This window comes from Drosophila melanogaster, chromosome 2R, assembly GCF_000001215.4.
Source record: "Drosophila melanogaster chromosome 2R".
Lineage (NCBI taxonomy): Eukaryota > Metazoa > Arthropoda > Insecta > Diptera > Drosophilidae > Drosophila > Drosophila melanogaster.
Genome location: NT_033778.4, coordinates 12,198,896 through 12,214,647, shown reverse-complemented (window position 1 = coordinate 12,214,647; position 15,752 = coordinate 12,198,896). Strand labels below are relative to the sequence as shown.

Below are 15,752 nucleotides of genomic sequence, written 5' to 3'. Positions count from 1 at the left end.
CAGACTTTTGTTTGAAACTCTGATGGCTGCCGCATGTCCTCGTCTGGCACGATTCCTTGGATTGATTTTGATTAATGCTCCGGCAGTCGCAAGTCGAGCAAATCATTTTCACGCTTGCCAAAACATTCCAAAGTGACAAGCTCGTGCAAAGTCAAGTGTATATATATTGCACACATACATATGTATGTACATAAGTGTGCGCATCAACGGACCAAAGCGTCAAGTGCAGACATAGCAACCGTGTGTCACCTTAAATTGTTAATTGTTTTCCCTCAAACTTTATTTCCACACGCTTCATCAGTCACGAAGTGAGGCCATCTCGAATGGCACCTCGTACGAGTCGTACACCACCAGATGAACCTTCTCCAACAGCGAAAGTCCCTTCAGTTGGACATTCCTTTCGCTCTGCAAGCACAGCAGACCCAGTTCCATGCGGCACTTGGAGCAGTGCAGATTCTGGAATCGCTCCCCATTTGTCTCCCTGATCCTGTCCTCTTGGATTAGGTTGAAGGTACGGCTCAGGAGCAAGTCGTAGGGCGTCTCATTCACTTTGGCTGACTTGTAGCTGACGATATTGCCACAATAACGACAGGCATAAGCAATTTTAAAGGCAGACATTTGAAATACGTACACATACTAGGTTCCTTGGGTGATAGAGAATGTGAACTGACTTACTGATATATATTAGTTGTTCCATTAAATAATTTCATAAATTCTAGACTAAAAAAGTAAGGAGCTATTATGTTATATTTATGGTGTTCTTTATGTGAAAAGCATACATTTCCTTTTATATCTAAGCCACTTTATAGATGATATAGCCAAATTTGACCACTTAGCAATGAAAGAACCTTGTGGGTATGTATGCGAAAACAGTTTCCAAAACGACATGAATTCACAAGCTGAAACTGAACTATTGATGGCCACTATTTGAGCCAAGTCGACCCATCATTAAGGACGAACAATCGAAGAGCGCATTAAGCATATTTGATGCTCGGCGGCAAAGTTGATTACAAACACAATGTGGTGTATTCATGGCTGGTCACGGCAGCATGTCCTGCAACCTGCATCCCCCCCCCCTTCCCTTCCTAGATAATTAATGAGTTTAGGCCGAGTCCTGGGATGGGGTTGTGTGCCCGGAGAGAAGTGTTGCCATCATCGTTTCATTTGTTTATGCGTCTGTTTGCAGCTGTTATTTTATTCAGGCTCTCTCGCCTTGAAGATAATTTGCGCACGTGCTTCAGATTTGGTAGGTGTGTGTGTGTGAGAGTGTCCTTGTTTCGCCGGAAACCGGAATGCGGTGGTGTGGGTGCACAGAAGGCACACGCACCTACTTTATGCTCGGATAATTGCGAGCATTTGTCTTGGGCGTACAGCCAAATCCGTATCCAAAAGCAAATTACGGATTCTCATTTCTAACTGGAGCCACAGCAACGGGGCCAATTAAAAATGTATGCTCCCTGAGTGCCAAAATGTGTTATGCGAATTCAATCAATAAATTTCAGCTGCTTTCATTTGATTTGATGGGTTTCCTTTTAGAATGCTTTTAATTACAGCAGTTCAAATTAATGGAGTATACAATATACAATAACATACAAAAGCAATAATACAAATTGATCTTCAGTCGGAATTATTAAATTAATTTAATATTAAACTAACCCATTTAATTAACACAGCTAGAAAATAAGTAATGTTTTAAATCAAAACTTTATGGCTGGAGAAGCAAGCAATTTCCGAAAATCTGATCGACTTAAATGGTTTTATTTTCGAGCGAATTTCAATTGGTGAAATACCGATCTGAAATTTTGTATCTCAACTACTGGGTTAAATTTGCAGTCACCCGAGAGCCAAAAGATTAAGCCAACTTTTTTATAAGTGGTCCAACTAGAACAACAAATTAATGAAAACTAAGTTGAACATTCTCAAGTTTTTCCCAACTTTTTCGCTCTCTTTCCCTCACCGCCCTCTCTCTCTCTCTCTTTCTGTTGCTTTTCGTCTTGTTTTCGGTCTTGTTGGAATAGACAGCTTTGGAAGACGACCATTTCCACCATTTTCCGACCTCCGACCGAAATTGATGAAAACGAAATTGATGTTGACTCCTGGGCGAAAGGGGATGGTGGATGGGGTAAAGAGGGGGTGTCTACGTCGATGCGGTCGGAGCTGCCTTTTTGGCCAAAAAACGTGGACTGGCAAAGGGAATGGGGAAAGCTTTTAGCAGATACTTTACGCAAATCCCATGGGAAAACATTGGCCCACTTTCTGCCACAGCGGCCCCATCATTAAAAGTTAAAAAGGATTTTCAACGGATTTACGAATTTCAAGCTGAGCCCGAAAGACAAACAAAGCCATCAATTTACATATGCGAGCAGGTCAGAGCTAAAAATTCGGAAATTCTCAAATTCTCAGCTCCCAGACGTCGCTCCCTCGGCAAGAAATGGAAATACTAAAATTCAAGAAACACAATTTAAGATGCAGCCAGCGTTTTGGTGGGCGACGAGAAAATGGGTGGTGCCTTCGTTCCACCAAAAAAAAAAAAACAAAGCCGAGCCAAGACTGTCAAGTAGTCGTCGTCCCGCATCCACTTACGCCAGTCCCAGTACCAGTCCCTCGTCCACATTCTCACCATCGTCCTCGGCCATTTCCACTCGTAGTCATCGTCGTCATCGCAAGGACCTTGAGTTGTGCCTTCCATGGCTTTTGCCTTTGTTGTGCTAAACTTGTGGATTAGCTAAATGCAGGCCGGGCATGCCACGGCATGCAGGCGGCTTCATTCCGGTAAGTCAACCCGGACAACAGAACCCCCCTCCCAGCCATCTTAGAACCCAGCCACCCATCCACGTCGCCATCTCCTCCAAGAGGACGCCCACTTAAACCTAAACATTTCGCCTTCTTGGGTTTTTATGAGCTGCTCATGTTGGCGTTTTGCTTTCCTCGCATTCTTACTCGGTCTTTCATTTACTTACACCTGATGTTTGGCTTATTCTTATGTGCTCCTTGGAGGAGAACCTCCCTCCCTCCCTAGCCACTTCTGAGCACCCTTATAGATCTTAATGACAGAAATTGTGCGTTATCATTATGTGAAAAATTTGGATGTCAGTAAATTAAAGAATTGCAAGGATTGACTGTTGATTTCAGGCTGTTTACGTTTCAAAAATACGTTTTTATATACATTCGCATTTTAGAAAAATGTATTTTTTTCAAATAATTGTCAAATAATTGTATTTTTAAATAAAATCTTATTTATTAAATGAAACATTTTTTTGTTTATATGGCCACACTATACATCGATTGCCAGCAACGGTAAAGATGTTGATTTACATTCAAAACGATTTAATGAACGGTAACATCTTTTTTTTTGCAGCTGCGAAAAATCAGCTGGTGACGAACCCGCCCTTAAGGACTCGACTTGAATCAGGACTCGAATCAGTTGAGCATCAGGTAGCAGTCACTGTCCTTTCGAATCTCCTTAATATACATACAGAATTGAAGAAAAAAAAAATCGGAGCTATGCAATTTTTCTTGGCTCTGACATTGATTTTAGCCTACAGTTTGGATACCGCAAACGGAAGCTGCGAAGGATCGTTAGATTTGGAAAATGGACGATTCTTCACACGATCGAACAATTTAGTGATTTTCCAATGCAATCGCGGATTTGTGTTGCAGGGAAATTCAATACACACCTGCGATCGGGATGGTCGACTTCGCGAGAAGAAACCATTTTGTGCCAGTGAGTGTTGACAGTTTTCGAAAATGTACACCCTTTCAAATCGAACTAAGAATATGAAACAAGAACATTTCATATCATCATACTAGTTATCAACAAAATTTTGATTTTTTTCATTTTAATTTTAAGGGAAAGGATGCGATAAGCCTGAGGATCCCACAAACGGATATGTTTTAGATAATCCTGTAAAGGCGGAAATCGTGTGTTTAGATGGTTTCGTTCTATACGGAAGTCGCACTGCCTTCTGCGATGGAGAAAAGTGGAGCACACAGCTGGGAGCTTGCCGGAGAAGCAACCACACGATGGACCACTCCTGCGACTTCGAGAGCGAGGATCAGTGCGGCTGGTCTGCGGAGGAGACCATCTGGTTGCCCTGGAAGAGGATCAGTGCGGTGACGGATTTTCACCACCCCAGAACAGGACCACGATACGATCACACCTTTGGAAACACTTCGGGTGGACACTATATGCGCATGGAGACCCAGATCGAGGCTTATGGCAGTTACCACTTCGTATCGCCGGTATATCCGAGATCTCTCTGTTTGAATGTCGCCTGCTGCTTTCGGTTTCACTACTTCATGTTCGGAGCTGGAGTGGATAGACTGGTGTTGTCCGTGAAGCCAGCCTCGCTGCAGATCGATGACATGTGGAACAGCTTTAGGTCGAAGTATGTAAACAGCTCAATTTAGTTTCTTCAAGAAAATTGTATACGAATGAGTTACTACAACCATATGGTATACTAGCTGCTTTTATATACTGAAAGTTTATTTTCCTCCAGTTCCAGCAAATTTGAAATAACTGGCTCGCAGGGAACCCATTGGCTGGAGAACACAATCACCATCGACAAGATGCATGAGGACTTCCAGGTGGTATTCACAGCCACGGATGCGAGGTCACAATTCGGGGACATTGCCATCGATGACGTCAAACTGATGACGGGCAGCGAATGTGGAGTGGATGGGTATAGCACCACCACCACCACCGAATCAGCATCCTCGGCGATGTCCAGCAGCGAGGAGCCCCTGGTCTTCGACATGATGAGCTGTACGTTTCGCTGTGGATCCATCAGTCCGGGCAGTCCACTTTTTTCCGACGAGGGTATTGTCATGAGCTGCGGCTGTGACGACTCCTGTATTCTGAACAATAATTGTTGTCCCAACTATTTTGAAAAGTGTGTGAAGGAGTTGGACATAGGGTCTAATGTTTTTCTAAACTCAGCGAACACAACAACTACATCAATATCAAGAAATACAACGACGGAAAAAGTATTTAGCATTTCTTTAGAGGCAAGCAGAAGTTTTACAACACCAAGGACGAGCACAAATTCGACAACATTTCCAAGAACTCAAATAAGTACTAAAAAGTTACTGAACACCCATGAAACTTTAACAGAAACTTCAACAATACCAACAAGAAACAAAAAGTTGTCTCAACCTTCAATATTTAGTAGCCAGCACATTACAGGTAAGAATAAGAGTTATAATCAATTTTTTTATAACTATATATATATATATATATATATATATATATTCCAGTTACCACTACAACTGATCGTTCGAGAAAGGATTACCACGAGGACATCGCAGGTCAGTTGGACATGAACACAAATATTCCGCATCCAGCTTTGATAGTCATGTACCTGCTCATCGGCGTAATCCTGGTGATAGTTGTGGCCAATCTCAAACAACTGTGTAAAATTCTTAGCAAGAACTCAAGTCGAGATAACGAGAAGGTAGTTAGTTTCAAAAAGGCATTCGAGGGGCTGAGAAAACCGAGAAGATTGTCCCAAAATTGCAACGGCATGGATCAGCATTTGTGCAGTGCCTTCGACGAGGATTTGGATTACTTTGAGGACATGGACATGAACATACGCATGGTGACGGATTTATGAGGGGTGATTCCATTTACTACCTACAGCCTTACTCAAATTTGAAATCATATCAAATTGAATGGCATATATTGTGACAATAAATATTTTTAAGAAGTTGATTGTAATCTGTGACCAAATAGATAATAAATGAGGTACATAAATATATTTAAATGTGTTTTGGGCATTGGTGACCCAACTTTGTGAAATTCCAAATGGGTATTATGTACATTTCAAATTCTCTTTTATTGCCTAAGCTAACCTTTTTCAAATGAATAATTTCAAACCCACTTAAGGTGACCCTAATGTAACTCACTTTTAGCATAAGTTAACATACAGGTAACTTACCTTTTTCCAAGTTAAAAGAGACTGCGTTTTAAAATACGATTTGTGGCGTTATACTACTTTTACCTATGGGAAAGTATATTAAAGTGCCTTTATCGTTCAATTAATTCCTGTTAAGGAATTCAATTCATTTATTGAGCAAAGGATCCCCCTCCAAAATTGGACTGCCTGTCCAATTCCCTCGCCCAATTGAAGGCATTTAATTAAAATACATTTGGACAGACCCCGCGGGATTTCCTGTCCATCTGTGTCGCCTAATGAGACCTTCGATGGGCGGCACTTCCGTTTCCATGCGATTGCACCGAATCACGCAAGGCGAGAGACGAGGTGGGCGGAACCACGCCCCCGGGGCCGAGAATCAAAGTCACTTGAATGCAATAGACTGGAATAATTGGAGAGAGAGAGAGAGGGGATGCGCTGACCCCTGAACCAAAACCGTAGCCAAAGCCAAAGCCCAAGAAGGCGCTACTCAATGGGGCGTTAATGAAATAATTAACGCATAAATACAATTTGCTGGTCAGAGTTCAAGGAAACAAGAAGCGAACACAGCAAACGGCCCAAAGGGCCAACAAATTTACCGCAACTGCTACAAAGCCATCAATTTGCCAGGCCCACTATACCAAACCCCATCGCCCCCCCCCCCCCCCATCACTTTTCCAAGGATCCAATGAGGCAGTGAAGCATGCAATTTGCTAGCTTATTTATGGGGCCCAAGATGGTCGCGCTGGCTAAAGAAAAGCCACCCAAAAATCCGGCCATCCGACGGAAGCATGAGCAAAACTTTTGCAAAATAAAAGTTTTCCGCTATTTGATTTGTTGGTCATTCGGTTTTCCAGTTCAGTCGCACAAAAAATAAAATCTATTGAGCCACGGCCAAGCGGACCAGTTAAAGGCATTAGCCGGAGATCGGACCAAAAGTTACTCCCTCGCTGGATTGGGAGCGACATCCACTGGCTGCATCCACTGACAATAAAATTCAGCAACTGTTTGCCTTGCACATCCTGCTGCGCTTTTGTTTGTCGAGCAGCGAAAATTTACAATTTCTGGCGCAGGATGTTCGTTGCCGTTGGCCAGGATGCGCTAGAAATGGCTTCACTTCCTACTTGGCTGCTGCTTTATGGCCAACAGCTGGAATTTAAGGGCGCCTTTAAGAGGCACCTTTCTACTACTGCTACGGCCTGCTCTGCCCGTGGATTCATGTTTGATGTGATGCCCGGCCTCGGATTGTTTTGCCAGTCAAACGAGTGGCTCTAAAAATACGCAGGCCCAGCTACCCGTTTCACTTGTCAAGTGCAGAGATACACAACCACTCCTTTAGAGGATTTTGGGGCCATTCGTGTCCTTTGTGGGGATACACAGAGAAAAACTCACTACACCTCGATTTTTACTATATATAAATGCGAATTTATCAGTGAAGTATCTTAGGTTAAGAATATATATTAAATAATATATCATATCTCATATTTCATATTATCTCATATATCATATTATCTCATATATCATATTATCTCATATATCATATTATCGCAATAAAGATCAACTTACTAGTGCACTTTTCTCTCTGTGCACAAACAAACGCTTTACTCCATTGCCAGAAAGCATACACATAATAAACATTATTATGACTGGCACTGTCCAAGTCCGAGTCCGTGTCCAAGTCCCGGTCACATTGTGCTGACTCCAAGGGAGGAAGCAGATGGCTCCGGACCATCAAGGATGGCGGCTGGAGGATGGAGGCCGAGCTAAGGGCCTGGCTGGGCCATCTCCGGCATAAAGTTTCACGACGTTAAGTGGATGATTATTTGCGATTACACGACGGCCAGCAAACCAGGCACACGGATACGAGCAGCGATGAGAATGCGAATGCGAATGCGAATGCGATGCGGGCACATCCTTGATGCGAAGGACACTCGCCGGTATACACATGGCTGGATTTGCTGGCAGTTTAATGAAGGTCCTTCGGATTTAACTGCCCCTTCGGCGCCCACAGATCGCCACTTGATTTTTGCCAGCCACCGCCTTGGGGCAATGATTATGTGTTAATGGTCATCGCACGCGTATTTTTTTATATCGATTGCCAAATTGGCTGCTAACAATTGATGTATGTTGGCAATTACACAAGCAGGCATTACTCATCCAGTGTGCGAGTCTGGGCCAAAGTTTCGCCATAAATGCGACTCGTAAATCTTTGTCGATGCTCACAATAGTTTTTCCTAGTGCTGCTGCCCTTTTTTTCCAAACATGCTACCCGTTTCAGTTTCGAGCGGGGGAGCCCAGCTGACCAATCGAGGCATTCAGCAACAGCCAAAGCCATAAACATGGGCCACCATTGTGAAACGCTGGCGCGCTGACTACTGTGGCTCCGAATGCGGCTATATCTGGCAGCGAGGATGTGGCTATATAGATCATTGTGGACGGCGGATGCGGAGGCACAAATTGCTGCTGTCCCAGTTTCGCTAAGTACAGTCCAGCCGAATTGCACGCGCTTCAATTGAATCAGTGGATTTCATGAAAGCAAACAAGGATTTAACTCCATGGCTACTGTAAGTAATACAAGAAGTCAACCATGTGTTGAATAAGTCTTTAATGCGGTGCTGCTTCGTTTAACCTGCTTTTAGCCAGCAAGGTCACACTATTCGCATCAGTGTAACCTTGGCGAATTAAAAATGGTATAAATAAGTGCATTTCATTGTCACCAATGCAATTTCAACTTTGCTAAACAAATATGTATGTTATTAATAATTTATATTTCAAAACAATCCAACGTTAAGGTTAGATCAATAAATTTCGATTATCGCCAACAATGCTTGCGATGAAAAGCAGAATCCACTTAATTTTAATTTACACCCGAATTTCAGATAAATCATGGCCACGTCATGCATAAATTTACGACGAACAATGCCACAGAAGCGCCTGTGCCTCCATCGCTATCCTCAATCATCGAGTGGAAAAGAGGGATACTATATAAAAGAGCGTGAAACCAGACAAAGGGAATCGCTCCAATTAACGAACACAAGCCCAATATGGTACATGTACTATGTACGCAGATTAAATCGAATAGACCTGTTTAATCAGTTTTAGGTTCGCATGCCGATTTCTATGCTTTTCCTTTGCTTCGATTTTCTGGATTGCCTGCCCGTTGCCCGCACCACTTTGCCATAAAAGTGGAAATGTAATCTTCCTCTTCCCTGGGCGTCGTTTGTCTGCCTCGGCGACGCTTCAATTTAAGAAATTAATGCGAATTTCGCCTTTTTTACGGCCTGCCAGCGGGCGCGGCCAATAAATCCACGCCTCACATGCCCCGGGGTGCTCGGCGGACACGGAGATAGACCAGGAGCAGGGCAGATGACCTGGCTCCGGAGCAGCCCCGCCCAAATTACGCCAAGCCCCGGGTCTGGCCTTCAGGGCCACGGCAACGGATGCCTGGCACAAAGTTCTGCCAAAAAATATACACGTCGAAGGAATGTTTCGCCAAGCGACAGGTCGTGTTTTTGATGCTCTATAAATTCAAATGCCACAAAGTGTGAAAATAAAGGACCAAATTTACTTTAAGATTAAGTACATTTAGGTGTTTGCCCTTGTGTAGCATAGTTTTTTCTGACATCTTGAATTTAAGCTATAACTACACAAAAACTTTTGAAGCTTTCGAAAGTTTCCACGGCACACTTGTCGTATACGTAATATAAACAACAGAGAACTTTTAATGCATGTAACTAAAAACTATGAACTAAATTTACATACATATATCATTATAAATATCTATATATTATAAAAATCATTTTGTATAACTTTTTCTATAGGCCAGTCCCAGTGTATAACGACTATACATCAAAGTTACGTTCCTAAAGACTTAATACTCATTCGCCTTTAATCAAAAATATTTTCTACAATATTTCGTAATGCCATTCAGATGGAAATGTTATTCGCGCGAAAAATGCCCTCTGATATGTAAGCGTAGCTCCAACAGTTAGCGTGGAATTCTACTTTTCATGCAGGTTCTTTTTATTGCCGCGCCCGCCATTGTTGTTGCTCTTTAATTGCGAGCGTCAGGACACAGGCGTTTTACGGCCTTTTGTGCGCCGCCCGATGAACAGAGAGGGTGCCGGGGAGCAGAGGAGCCGGAGGAGCAGAGTTCCTGGGGCGATAAGGAGGCGACAGGAGCCTGGCAACGAGCAGTGGCTATAAAACTGAAACGCAGAACGGCGATGGCGAGGGGCGTGATGCAGTGCCTCCTGCGGACGAATCAGTGGGTGGCACGTGTTCGGGGCGTACGAAAGTTTTTCAATTAGTCGGCCGGAGCGGGAAACTGAGGTGGATATTCCTCGCAAAGCTCCGAAAGCTGGACAGGCTTCATTAGAGTTGTTTGCCGGGTGATTTGGGAGCTCTCCATGTGGACGCCGCTTCCGATTAGGCAGTCAAGTAGCGTTGTACACTTGTTTCTGCTTAATTAACAAGAAATCTGTTGGTTGTTTTGCTACCCTTTTGGGGCGGATATTAGCGTTGATTCCAATAACATTATTATGCCTATTAAGTTCTTTGGATAATTGACAAAAGCGGAAATTGACTTTGCATTCTTTAGCTAATTTCCGCACAATCTGTCAATCTGCCTTTGCGTTTCAACCAATAAATGTCCGAGGGTTTAGTCGTTTTCCCGGGTCCTGACAACCCGCTGATAGCAAACATTTTCATCAACTGAGACTCGGGATTTTCTAGGGACCCTCGCCTCCGGAATTTATCTGCAAATATTTGGGGAATGTTACAAATACGGAAAATTAACATAATTACCAGCCTGCAACCCCTTTTTTCCAACCCGGTGGTGTGCAGGTGTAGTCAAGGCAACGCCCTGCCAAAGGCCCCAAAAATACGGCATCGTAATAATTTCTTTGCATTTACTTTTTACGAGGAGCCAGAGAGATACAGAAAGATAAAGGCAGGTGGGGGCACCTTCGAACACCCATCCCATTCCATTTCCCCACGCGCAACGCATAAATTTGCTTGCTTAAACAACCCAAAGAGCGGGCAGGTTCACGGTAGGGGTTGTTTTTTGGGGGCCATCCATGGCGTTGGAAGTTTTCGGGGGGGGGGGGGGGGTGTTCAGACCCAAGCCCAGGGGCTCAACCGCAACCCAGCTGCTGCTCATCAAAATTGCATGGGCTGGGAGGTGGGTGAAACGATGGCGAAAGTAAAACCAAACAAAGCATGCCAAAAATTATCTCGGTCACTTTTCAAATACACGTTCTGAACACCAAATCCCCAACTTTCTTTTTTCGGGGGTTTTGGGCTTGGGTGGTTTTATACACAGAAAGAAATTGGTGCCTATAACAACTCAGTTTATCAGAAAGTCCAATACAAAATTAAAAATTTTATTAAATATCAATTGGCATGGAAAACTTCCTATACATAAAGAAAGAAACACAAATACATAATTAAGTCACACAAACTTTGAACCTAGTAGGCCTGAGTGTTTATTAAAATTAATTCTTAAACATATCAATTTCGTGGGATACGTTTTTGTCGGTGCCTTAGAATTCCTGGTCAACCGCTACCACCAGGGATCCGCTTTGTTTTCCGTCGCTAGTTCAGAGTTCAGTTTCCCCGAAGCTTTTCCCATTCATGGGGTCAATGGTTCCGTCTCGCGACGCCCCAACCCCATTTCTCCTCTTTTTCGATCCACTTTCGAGTAGTAAGTGTGTGTATACAGTGTTGTAGAAACCATACTGAGGCACAATCGCCCCCAAATCCCCGCCCCCTCTTCCAAGCCGGACAAGTTGACAACACTGTTTACCTAATGTACCGTTAAGCTGCGCTCTTGATGGCGTTATCTTTGCGCTCTGTGTTCCTTCCCGTCAACATGGAAATTATATTCTTAATTTGAGAGCAACATCGAAAACTTTTGGCCCAGACTTTAAAGAGCTTGGCTATATTTTTTATAGTCAAGCTTTTATAGCTAAAAATTTAGTTTACTTACAGTTAACGCATGCAGGTGGTTGCCATACTGATTTTTTAAAATCCCGTTAAAATGGAATTGAATAACTTCCTTACTATTAGTAACCAAAAAAATGAGAAACAATTTAAAATTATGTATTTAAACCAGATATATAAAAACTAAACAATGGTAATTTATATTATTCTATTTTAGTGTCGAGAACATTACAGAAATAAAAATTTAGATTTAGATTAAAGTTTAGCTCTTATGATAACTAAATAATTTCAATATACTTGAAAGTTATGCAGTTGCTTTTTTTATGTTTTTAAAAATTAATTCATGGTTTTAGCCAAATTTAATTCAAGTTATGCTATGCCATTGGTACCATTGAATTTCGACTCTTTAACAAATAAGCCAGCATCGATTTTAAACTGTTGACTGGCCGAACTTTGGCAGTTGGGAAAAGTTTTTTCATTTGCGCGGGCAAACAAGAGTAACACCACACCCGAAATGGCAATGAGCATGGAAATCATAATAATAAGCGAGCGAAACAAAAGCGAAACAGTTATAAACTTTCTTACTGCTGTTTATGATGTCCCGGGGCTTATTTAATCGATTATGCCGAATGATGTCCTGGCCGCATAAGGCGCAATAGTAACAGGTAAACCATAAGCCCAACCCCAACCAGTTTCAGTTTACCTGAGGAATTTCCAAAACGACGAGCAGGCGGGATAAAATGGCCTTGATGGGTGGCGACGATGGGCGGTGGCGGAGCAGCTAAGGGACTGTAAAGGGATTTCATTGCCGTCACAGAGCTCGGCAAGGTGAAATTGCCGAGCGTGGCGAGGGGCCGACTGGGAAAACCTTCGCCAGCTTCACACGCATGCCACGCCTAATGCAGCTCCAACCTCTCCTGCCCCGCCCACAGGCCCCTTTTTTTGCAGGTTAAGGTCATCAGCAGCAGCAACAGCAGCAGCAAAAGCAGCAGCAGCAACAGCAGCTGCAGCAATGCTTGCCGCAATTTTATGCTGCAGACAGCTGCATTAACAATGGCAATGAAAACCAGGCAGAGCCTGGGCGAATGCAGCCTCCTTCGTCCTGCATTCTTTGCCACATCCGTGACGTTTAGCCGTAAACGGATTTATAGCAGCTGCAACGCCCGCCGCGGCTGCTGATTGCGCCTTGAAAGTGGGCGGCATTTCAAGGCCGCTCTTCTGGCACTCGTTTACGTTGTCATTACTTTTAATCCGACGTATTCGTGGGGCATGTGGAGAATTAGCGCTCTAGGTATTTCGCCTGTAAGTGCGGCGAGTTTGTGTGCCGCCAAATAAAAGAAAGCCCACAAAATGCAGGCACAAAGGCATTTTCCTTTTTTTTTTCTTGGCGTGGAGCACTATGTACTTGAGTGGTGCTTGAGAAAAACATGGCTTGGCTTTGACTAAATATTCTTAGTCAATGGCGAGTAGATGAAGGTCAATAGCGGCGACAAACTATCTGAATCAGCAGATATGCAAATTCGAGTGCGCCAAATAAAATATTCAAAAAGCCAAAACCCCATTTGCACAAGGGCGCCATCTTTCGGAATACGTTTGGTGCTTAGCACAGCTTTCAACCATGGTTTGAGTTTGTACTGCAAACAGGACTGGATAAATGCCAATGTTAAACTATCTGTTAATGTTAAAATAAGTTTTAGCTTAACAGCACAAGATAATATTCAAATCAAAATAATACAATATACTTGAAATAATAATATAATAATTTAATTAAATTATAGTTTTTATAAAGGGTATAGTGTTGTATGTTATCAAATGATGTAGTTATATGTTAGCCACAATATTTTACTAATAAAAGCCACTGTGCTAAAATGCCTAACATTGACCTTAACAGAGCCTGAGTTACCGCCTTCATCAGCTTGGTATTTCGGCACCGCTGTGCGACGGTCCCACTTGCGGCGCCATTGAGCAAACGGTCACTCTGAATCGTTCTTTCCTTTTTCATCAACATGGCTGATCAGGTAAGATTCCACGAGAGTGTGCTAAATAAATGAAATACGCGGGTTAAACGGCTGATGCGAACCCGCAACAAGATGCCCTCTGAAGTGTAAGTGACCAGTGAATGGATGAACCTATGGAGCAGCGAACAAACGCACTGGGAAGCGTAGCCTGGACCAGCTTCGCCCTAACCCCACTTTAGCGCATGGTGTCGCCAATAGTGAACACGAAATGATGTATATTGCAGCAAACCGAACGCTCGTTCCGCAAGCAACACGCGGTGGTCGTTGTGCGTCGCAAGAGCCCCAACTTGAAGAAAAGGCCCCGTTTCTATCGCCAAATTGGCCTGGGCTTCCGCGCTCCGGCGGAGGTAAGAGGAAGCCGAACAAACCACGACTAATGTTGCGCCCCCTTCGTTTGTTTTCCATTTCACGCCTTCCCACGCACGCCGAATGTTCCCGCCCGTGCCTGCCGCCTGCCTGTTGATCCGACAACACCACCACCACCGCCACCTTGAACCCCAAACACGATTCCAACCGAACGACTAACTAACCAGAACGAGCGCGCCTTCCAAAAACAATTCGGTGTCAACCTAAACCGCAAGGTCAAGCCCGGTATCACCAAGAAGAAGCTGCTGCGTCGCTCCCGCGATGTGGGACTCGGTTTCAAGACCCCACGTGAGGTGATGCCCAGGAGATAGCCCTTGAAATGCGTAGAATTCCTTCACTAACAACATTCGTATACTCCCCCTGCTATAGGCCATCGATGGTACCTACATCGACAAGAAGTGCCCCTGGACCGGTGATGTGAGGATCCGTGGTCGCATTCTGACCGGCGTGGTCCGCAAGGCCAAGATGCAGCGCACCATTGTCATTCGGCGCGACTACCTGCACTTTGTGCGCAAATACAGCCGTTTCGAGAAGCGTCACCGCAACATGAGCGTCCACTGCTCCCCTGTGTTCAGGTAAACATATCAATAAAGCTAGAGCTAAAACCCTTTTTCCATCTTCATGACATGGAAGATGTAAAAAGAGACCTAATACCTCATACTCTGATGATAAAATCATGACGGTCTTCATAAAACAAATTGCTGAAAGAACTTGACTCTTTTTACTAAATGTAAAAATACTGAAACTAAGCCTTGTGCGCTAGCTTTGTGCTTATACTGTAGGGCCTCCTACTAATCCGTGCTATTTCTTAATTTGCAGAGATGTTGAGCATGGCGATATTGTCACCATTGGTGAGTGCCGTCCTCTGTCCAAGACTGTGCGCTTCAACGTCCTGAAAGTCAGCAAGGGTCAGGGAGCCAAGAAGAGCTTCAAGAAGTACTAGAGCGGACAACTACCATTCGGGCGATAATATTTGTAGCAATTATTCTTTTTGAATAAAACAAAAAAAAGTAACTTTAACCATGGGTTTTCTCCAGTTCTTCTCTCAGTTTCCACAGCATTTCAGCAGTCGTGCAGCCAGCTATTCCATTAAAAGGTGTGTAAAATATATTATTTTGTAAGGCAGCTATTAACTGGCATTCTGATGATAAAATCATGACGGTCTTCATAAAACAAATTGCTGAAGAACCTTGACTCTTCTCAATAAAAATGAGAATACTGATATTTATCAAAGAAAAGCATATTGAAATAAATGCAAATACTCCATACTAATGACACGATTTCTTATTTTTTACAGAAACTAAAGATGACCGCAAGAATATGGACACGAATTGCATTGAATGTACATTATTAATATGATTTTCTTAAATAAAAGTTGATTGATTACAAATTATGTTTTTATTGAATGATTTCAATGGCAAAGATTTTCGCTTTACATTTTGAATTTGGCGGCGGTTTCATTTCGAAAAGTTCGAGTGTTGCAAAGCTTTCGAATGTAGCCAAAAATTGGCAT

General features: G+C 43.3%; 3 protein-coding genes, 1 long non-coding RNA gene and 2 other non-coding genes across 9 annotated transcripts; 4 read left to right on the top strand and 2 right to left on the bottom strand.

Annotated features, from left to right (window-relative positions):
* Window positions 1–252: 252 nt before the first annotated feature.
* On the bottom strand, window positions 253–638 carry CG13171 (uncharacterized protein). Its single transcript, NM_136904.3, has one exon. It carries the CDS (start codon window positions 616–618, stop codon window positions 298–300), a length of 321 nt encoding a protein of 106 aa, NP_610748.1. The 5' UTR covers window positions 619–638; the 3' UTR covers window positions 253–297.
* Window positions 639–2,492: 1,854 nt separating this feature from the next.
* On the top strand, window positions 2,493–5,755 carry Sr-CII (Scavenger receptor class C, type II). 2 transcript variants are annotated; one of them, NM_001201979.2, is made up of 5 exons: window positions 2,493–2,772; window positions 3,359–3,724; window positions 3,851–4,388; window positions 4,500–5,185; window positions 5,257–5,755. In NM_001201979.2, exons 2-5 carry the CDS (start codon window positions 3,505–3,507, stop codon window positions 5,610–5,612), a joined length of 1,800 nt encoding a protein of 599 aa, NP_001188908.1. In that variant the 5' UTR covers window positions 2,493–2,772; window positions 3,359–3,504; the 3' UTR covers window positions 5,613–5,755. The 2 variants fall into 2 exon arrangements, with proteins under 2 accessions (NP_001188908.1, NP_524720.2); NM_079981.3 differs by lacking the exon at window positions 2,493–2,772 and having other exon boundaries at window positions 3,405–3,724.
* Window positions 5,756–6,736: 981 nt separating this feature from the next.
* On the bottom strand, window positions 6,737–8,542 carry lncRNA:CR45276 (long non-coding RNA:CR45276). 2 transcript variants are annotated; one of them, NR_167788.1, is made up of 1 exon: window positions 6,737–8,542. It is a non-coding gene; the product is annotated as a long non-coding RNA:CR45276 (long non-coding RNA). The 2 variants fall into 2 exon arrangements; NR_124521.2 differs by having other exon boundaries at window positions 7,452–8,542.
* Window positions 8,543–13,832: 5,290 nt separating this feature from the next.
* On the top strand, window positions 13,833–15,624 carry RpS11 (Ribosomal protein S11). Of its 2 annotated transcripts, NM_165868.2 has the most exons (5): window positions 13,833–13,873; window positions 14,407–14,532; window positions 14,609–14,814; window positions 15,059–15,335; window positions 15,537–15,624. In NM_165868.2, exons 1-4 carry the CDS (start codon window positions 13,862–13,864, stop codon window positions 15,180–15,182), a joined length of 468 nt encoding a protein of 155 aa, NP_725114.1. In that variant the 5' UTR covers window positions 13,833–13,861; the 3' UTR covers window positions 15,183–15,335; window positions 15,537–15,624. The 2 variants fall into 2 exon arrangements, with proteins under 2 accessions (NP_725114.1, NP_725115.1); NM_165869.3 differs by lacking the exons at window positions 14,407–14,532; window positions 15,537–15,624 and adding an exon at window positions 14,098–14,220 and having other exon boundaries at window positions 15,059–15,257.
* snoRNA:Me28S-C3420a lies at window positions 14,896–14,986 on the top strand. Its single transcript, NR_003118.1, has one exon. It is a non-coding gene; the product is annotated as a snoRNA:Me28S-C3420a (small nucleolar RNA).
* Window positions 15,375–15,465, top strand: snoRNA:Me28S-C3420b. The gene has a single exon (NR_003117.1). It is a non-coding gene; the product is annotated as a snoRNA:Me28S-C3420b (small nucleolar RNA).
* Window positions 15,625–15,752: the final 128 nt, after the last annotated feature.

Coding starts and splice junctions, on each gene's coding strand:
- CG13171 (NM_136904.3), bottom strand. CDS start 618: ATGTCTGCCTTTAAAATTGCTTATGCCTGTCGTTATTGTGGCAATATC.
- Sr-CII (NM_001201979.2), top strand. CDS start 3,505: ATGCAATTTTTCTTGGCTCTGACATTGATTTTAGCCTACAGTTTGGAT. Junction 3,725..3,850: donor GAAGAAACCATTTTGTGCCA/GTGAGTGTTGAC, acceptor TTTAATTTTAAG/GGAAAGGATGCGATAAGCCT. Junction 4,389..4,499: donor TGGAACAGCTTTAGGTCGAA/GTATGTAAACAG, acceptor ATTTTCCTCCAG/TTCCAGCAAATTTGAAATAA.
- RpS11 (NM_165868.2), top strand. Junction 14,533..14,608: donor GTTTCAAGACCCCACGTGAG/GTGATGCCCAGG, acceptor CCCCTGCTATAG/GCCATCGATGGTACCTACAT. Junction 14,815..15,058: donor CACTGCTCCCCTGTGTTCAG/GTAAACATATCA, acceptor CTTAATTTGCAG/AGATGTTGAGCATGGCGATA.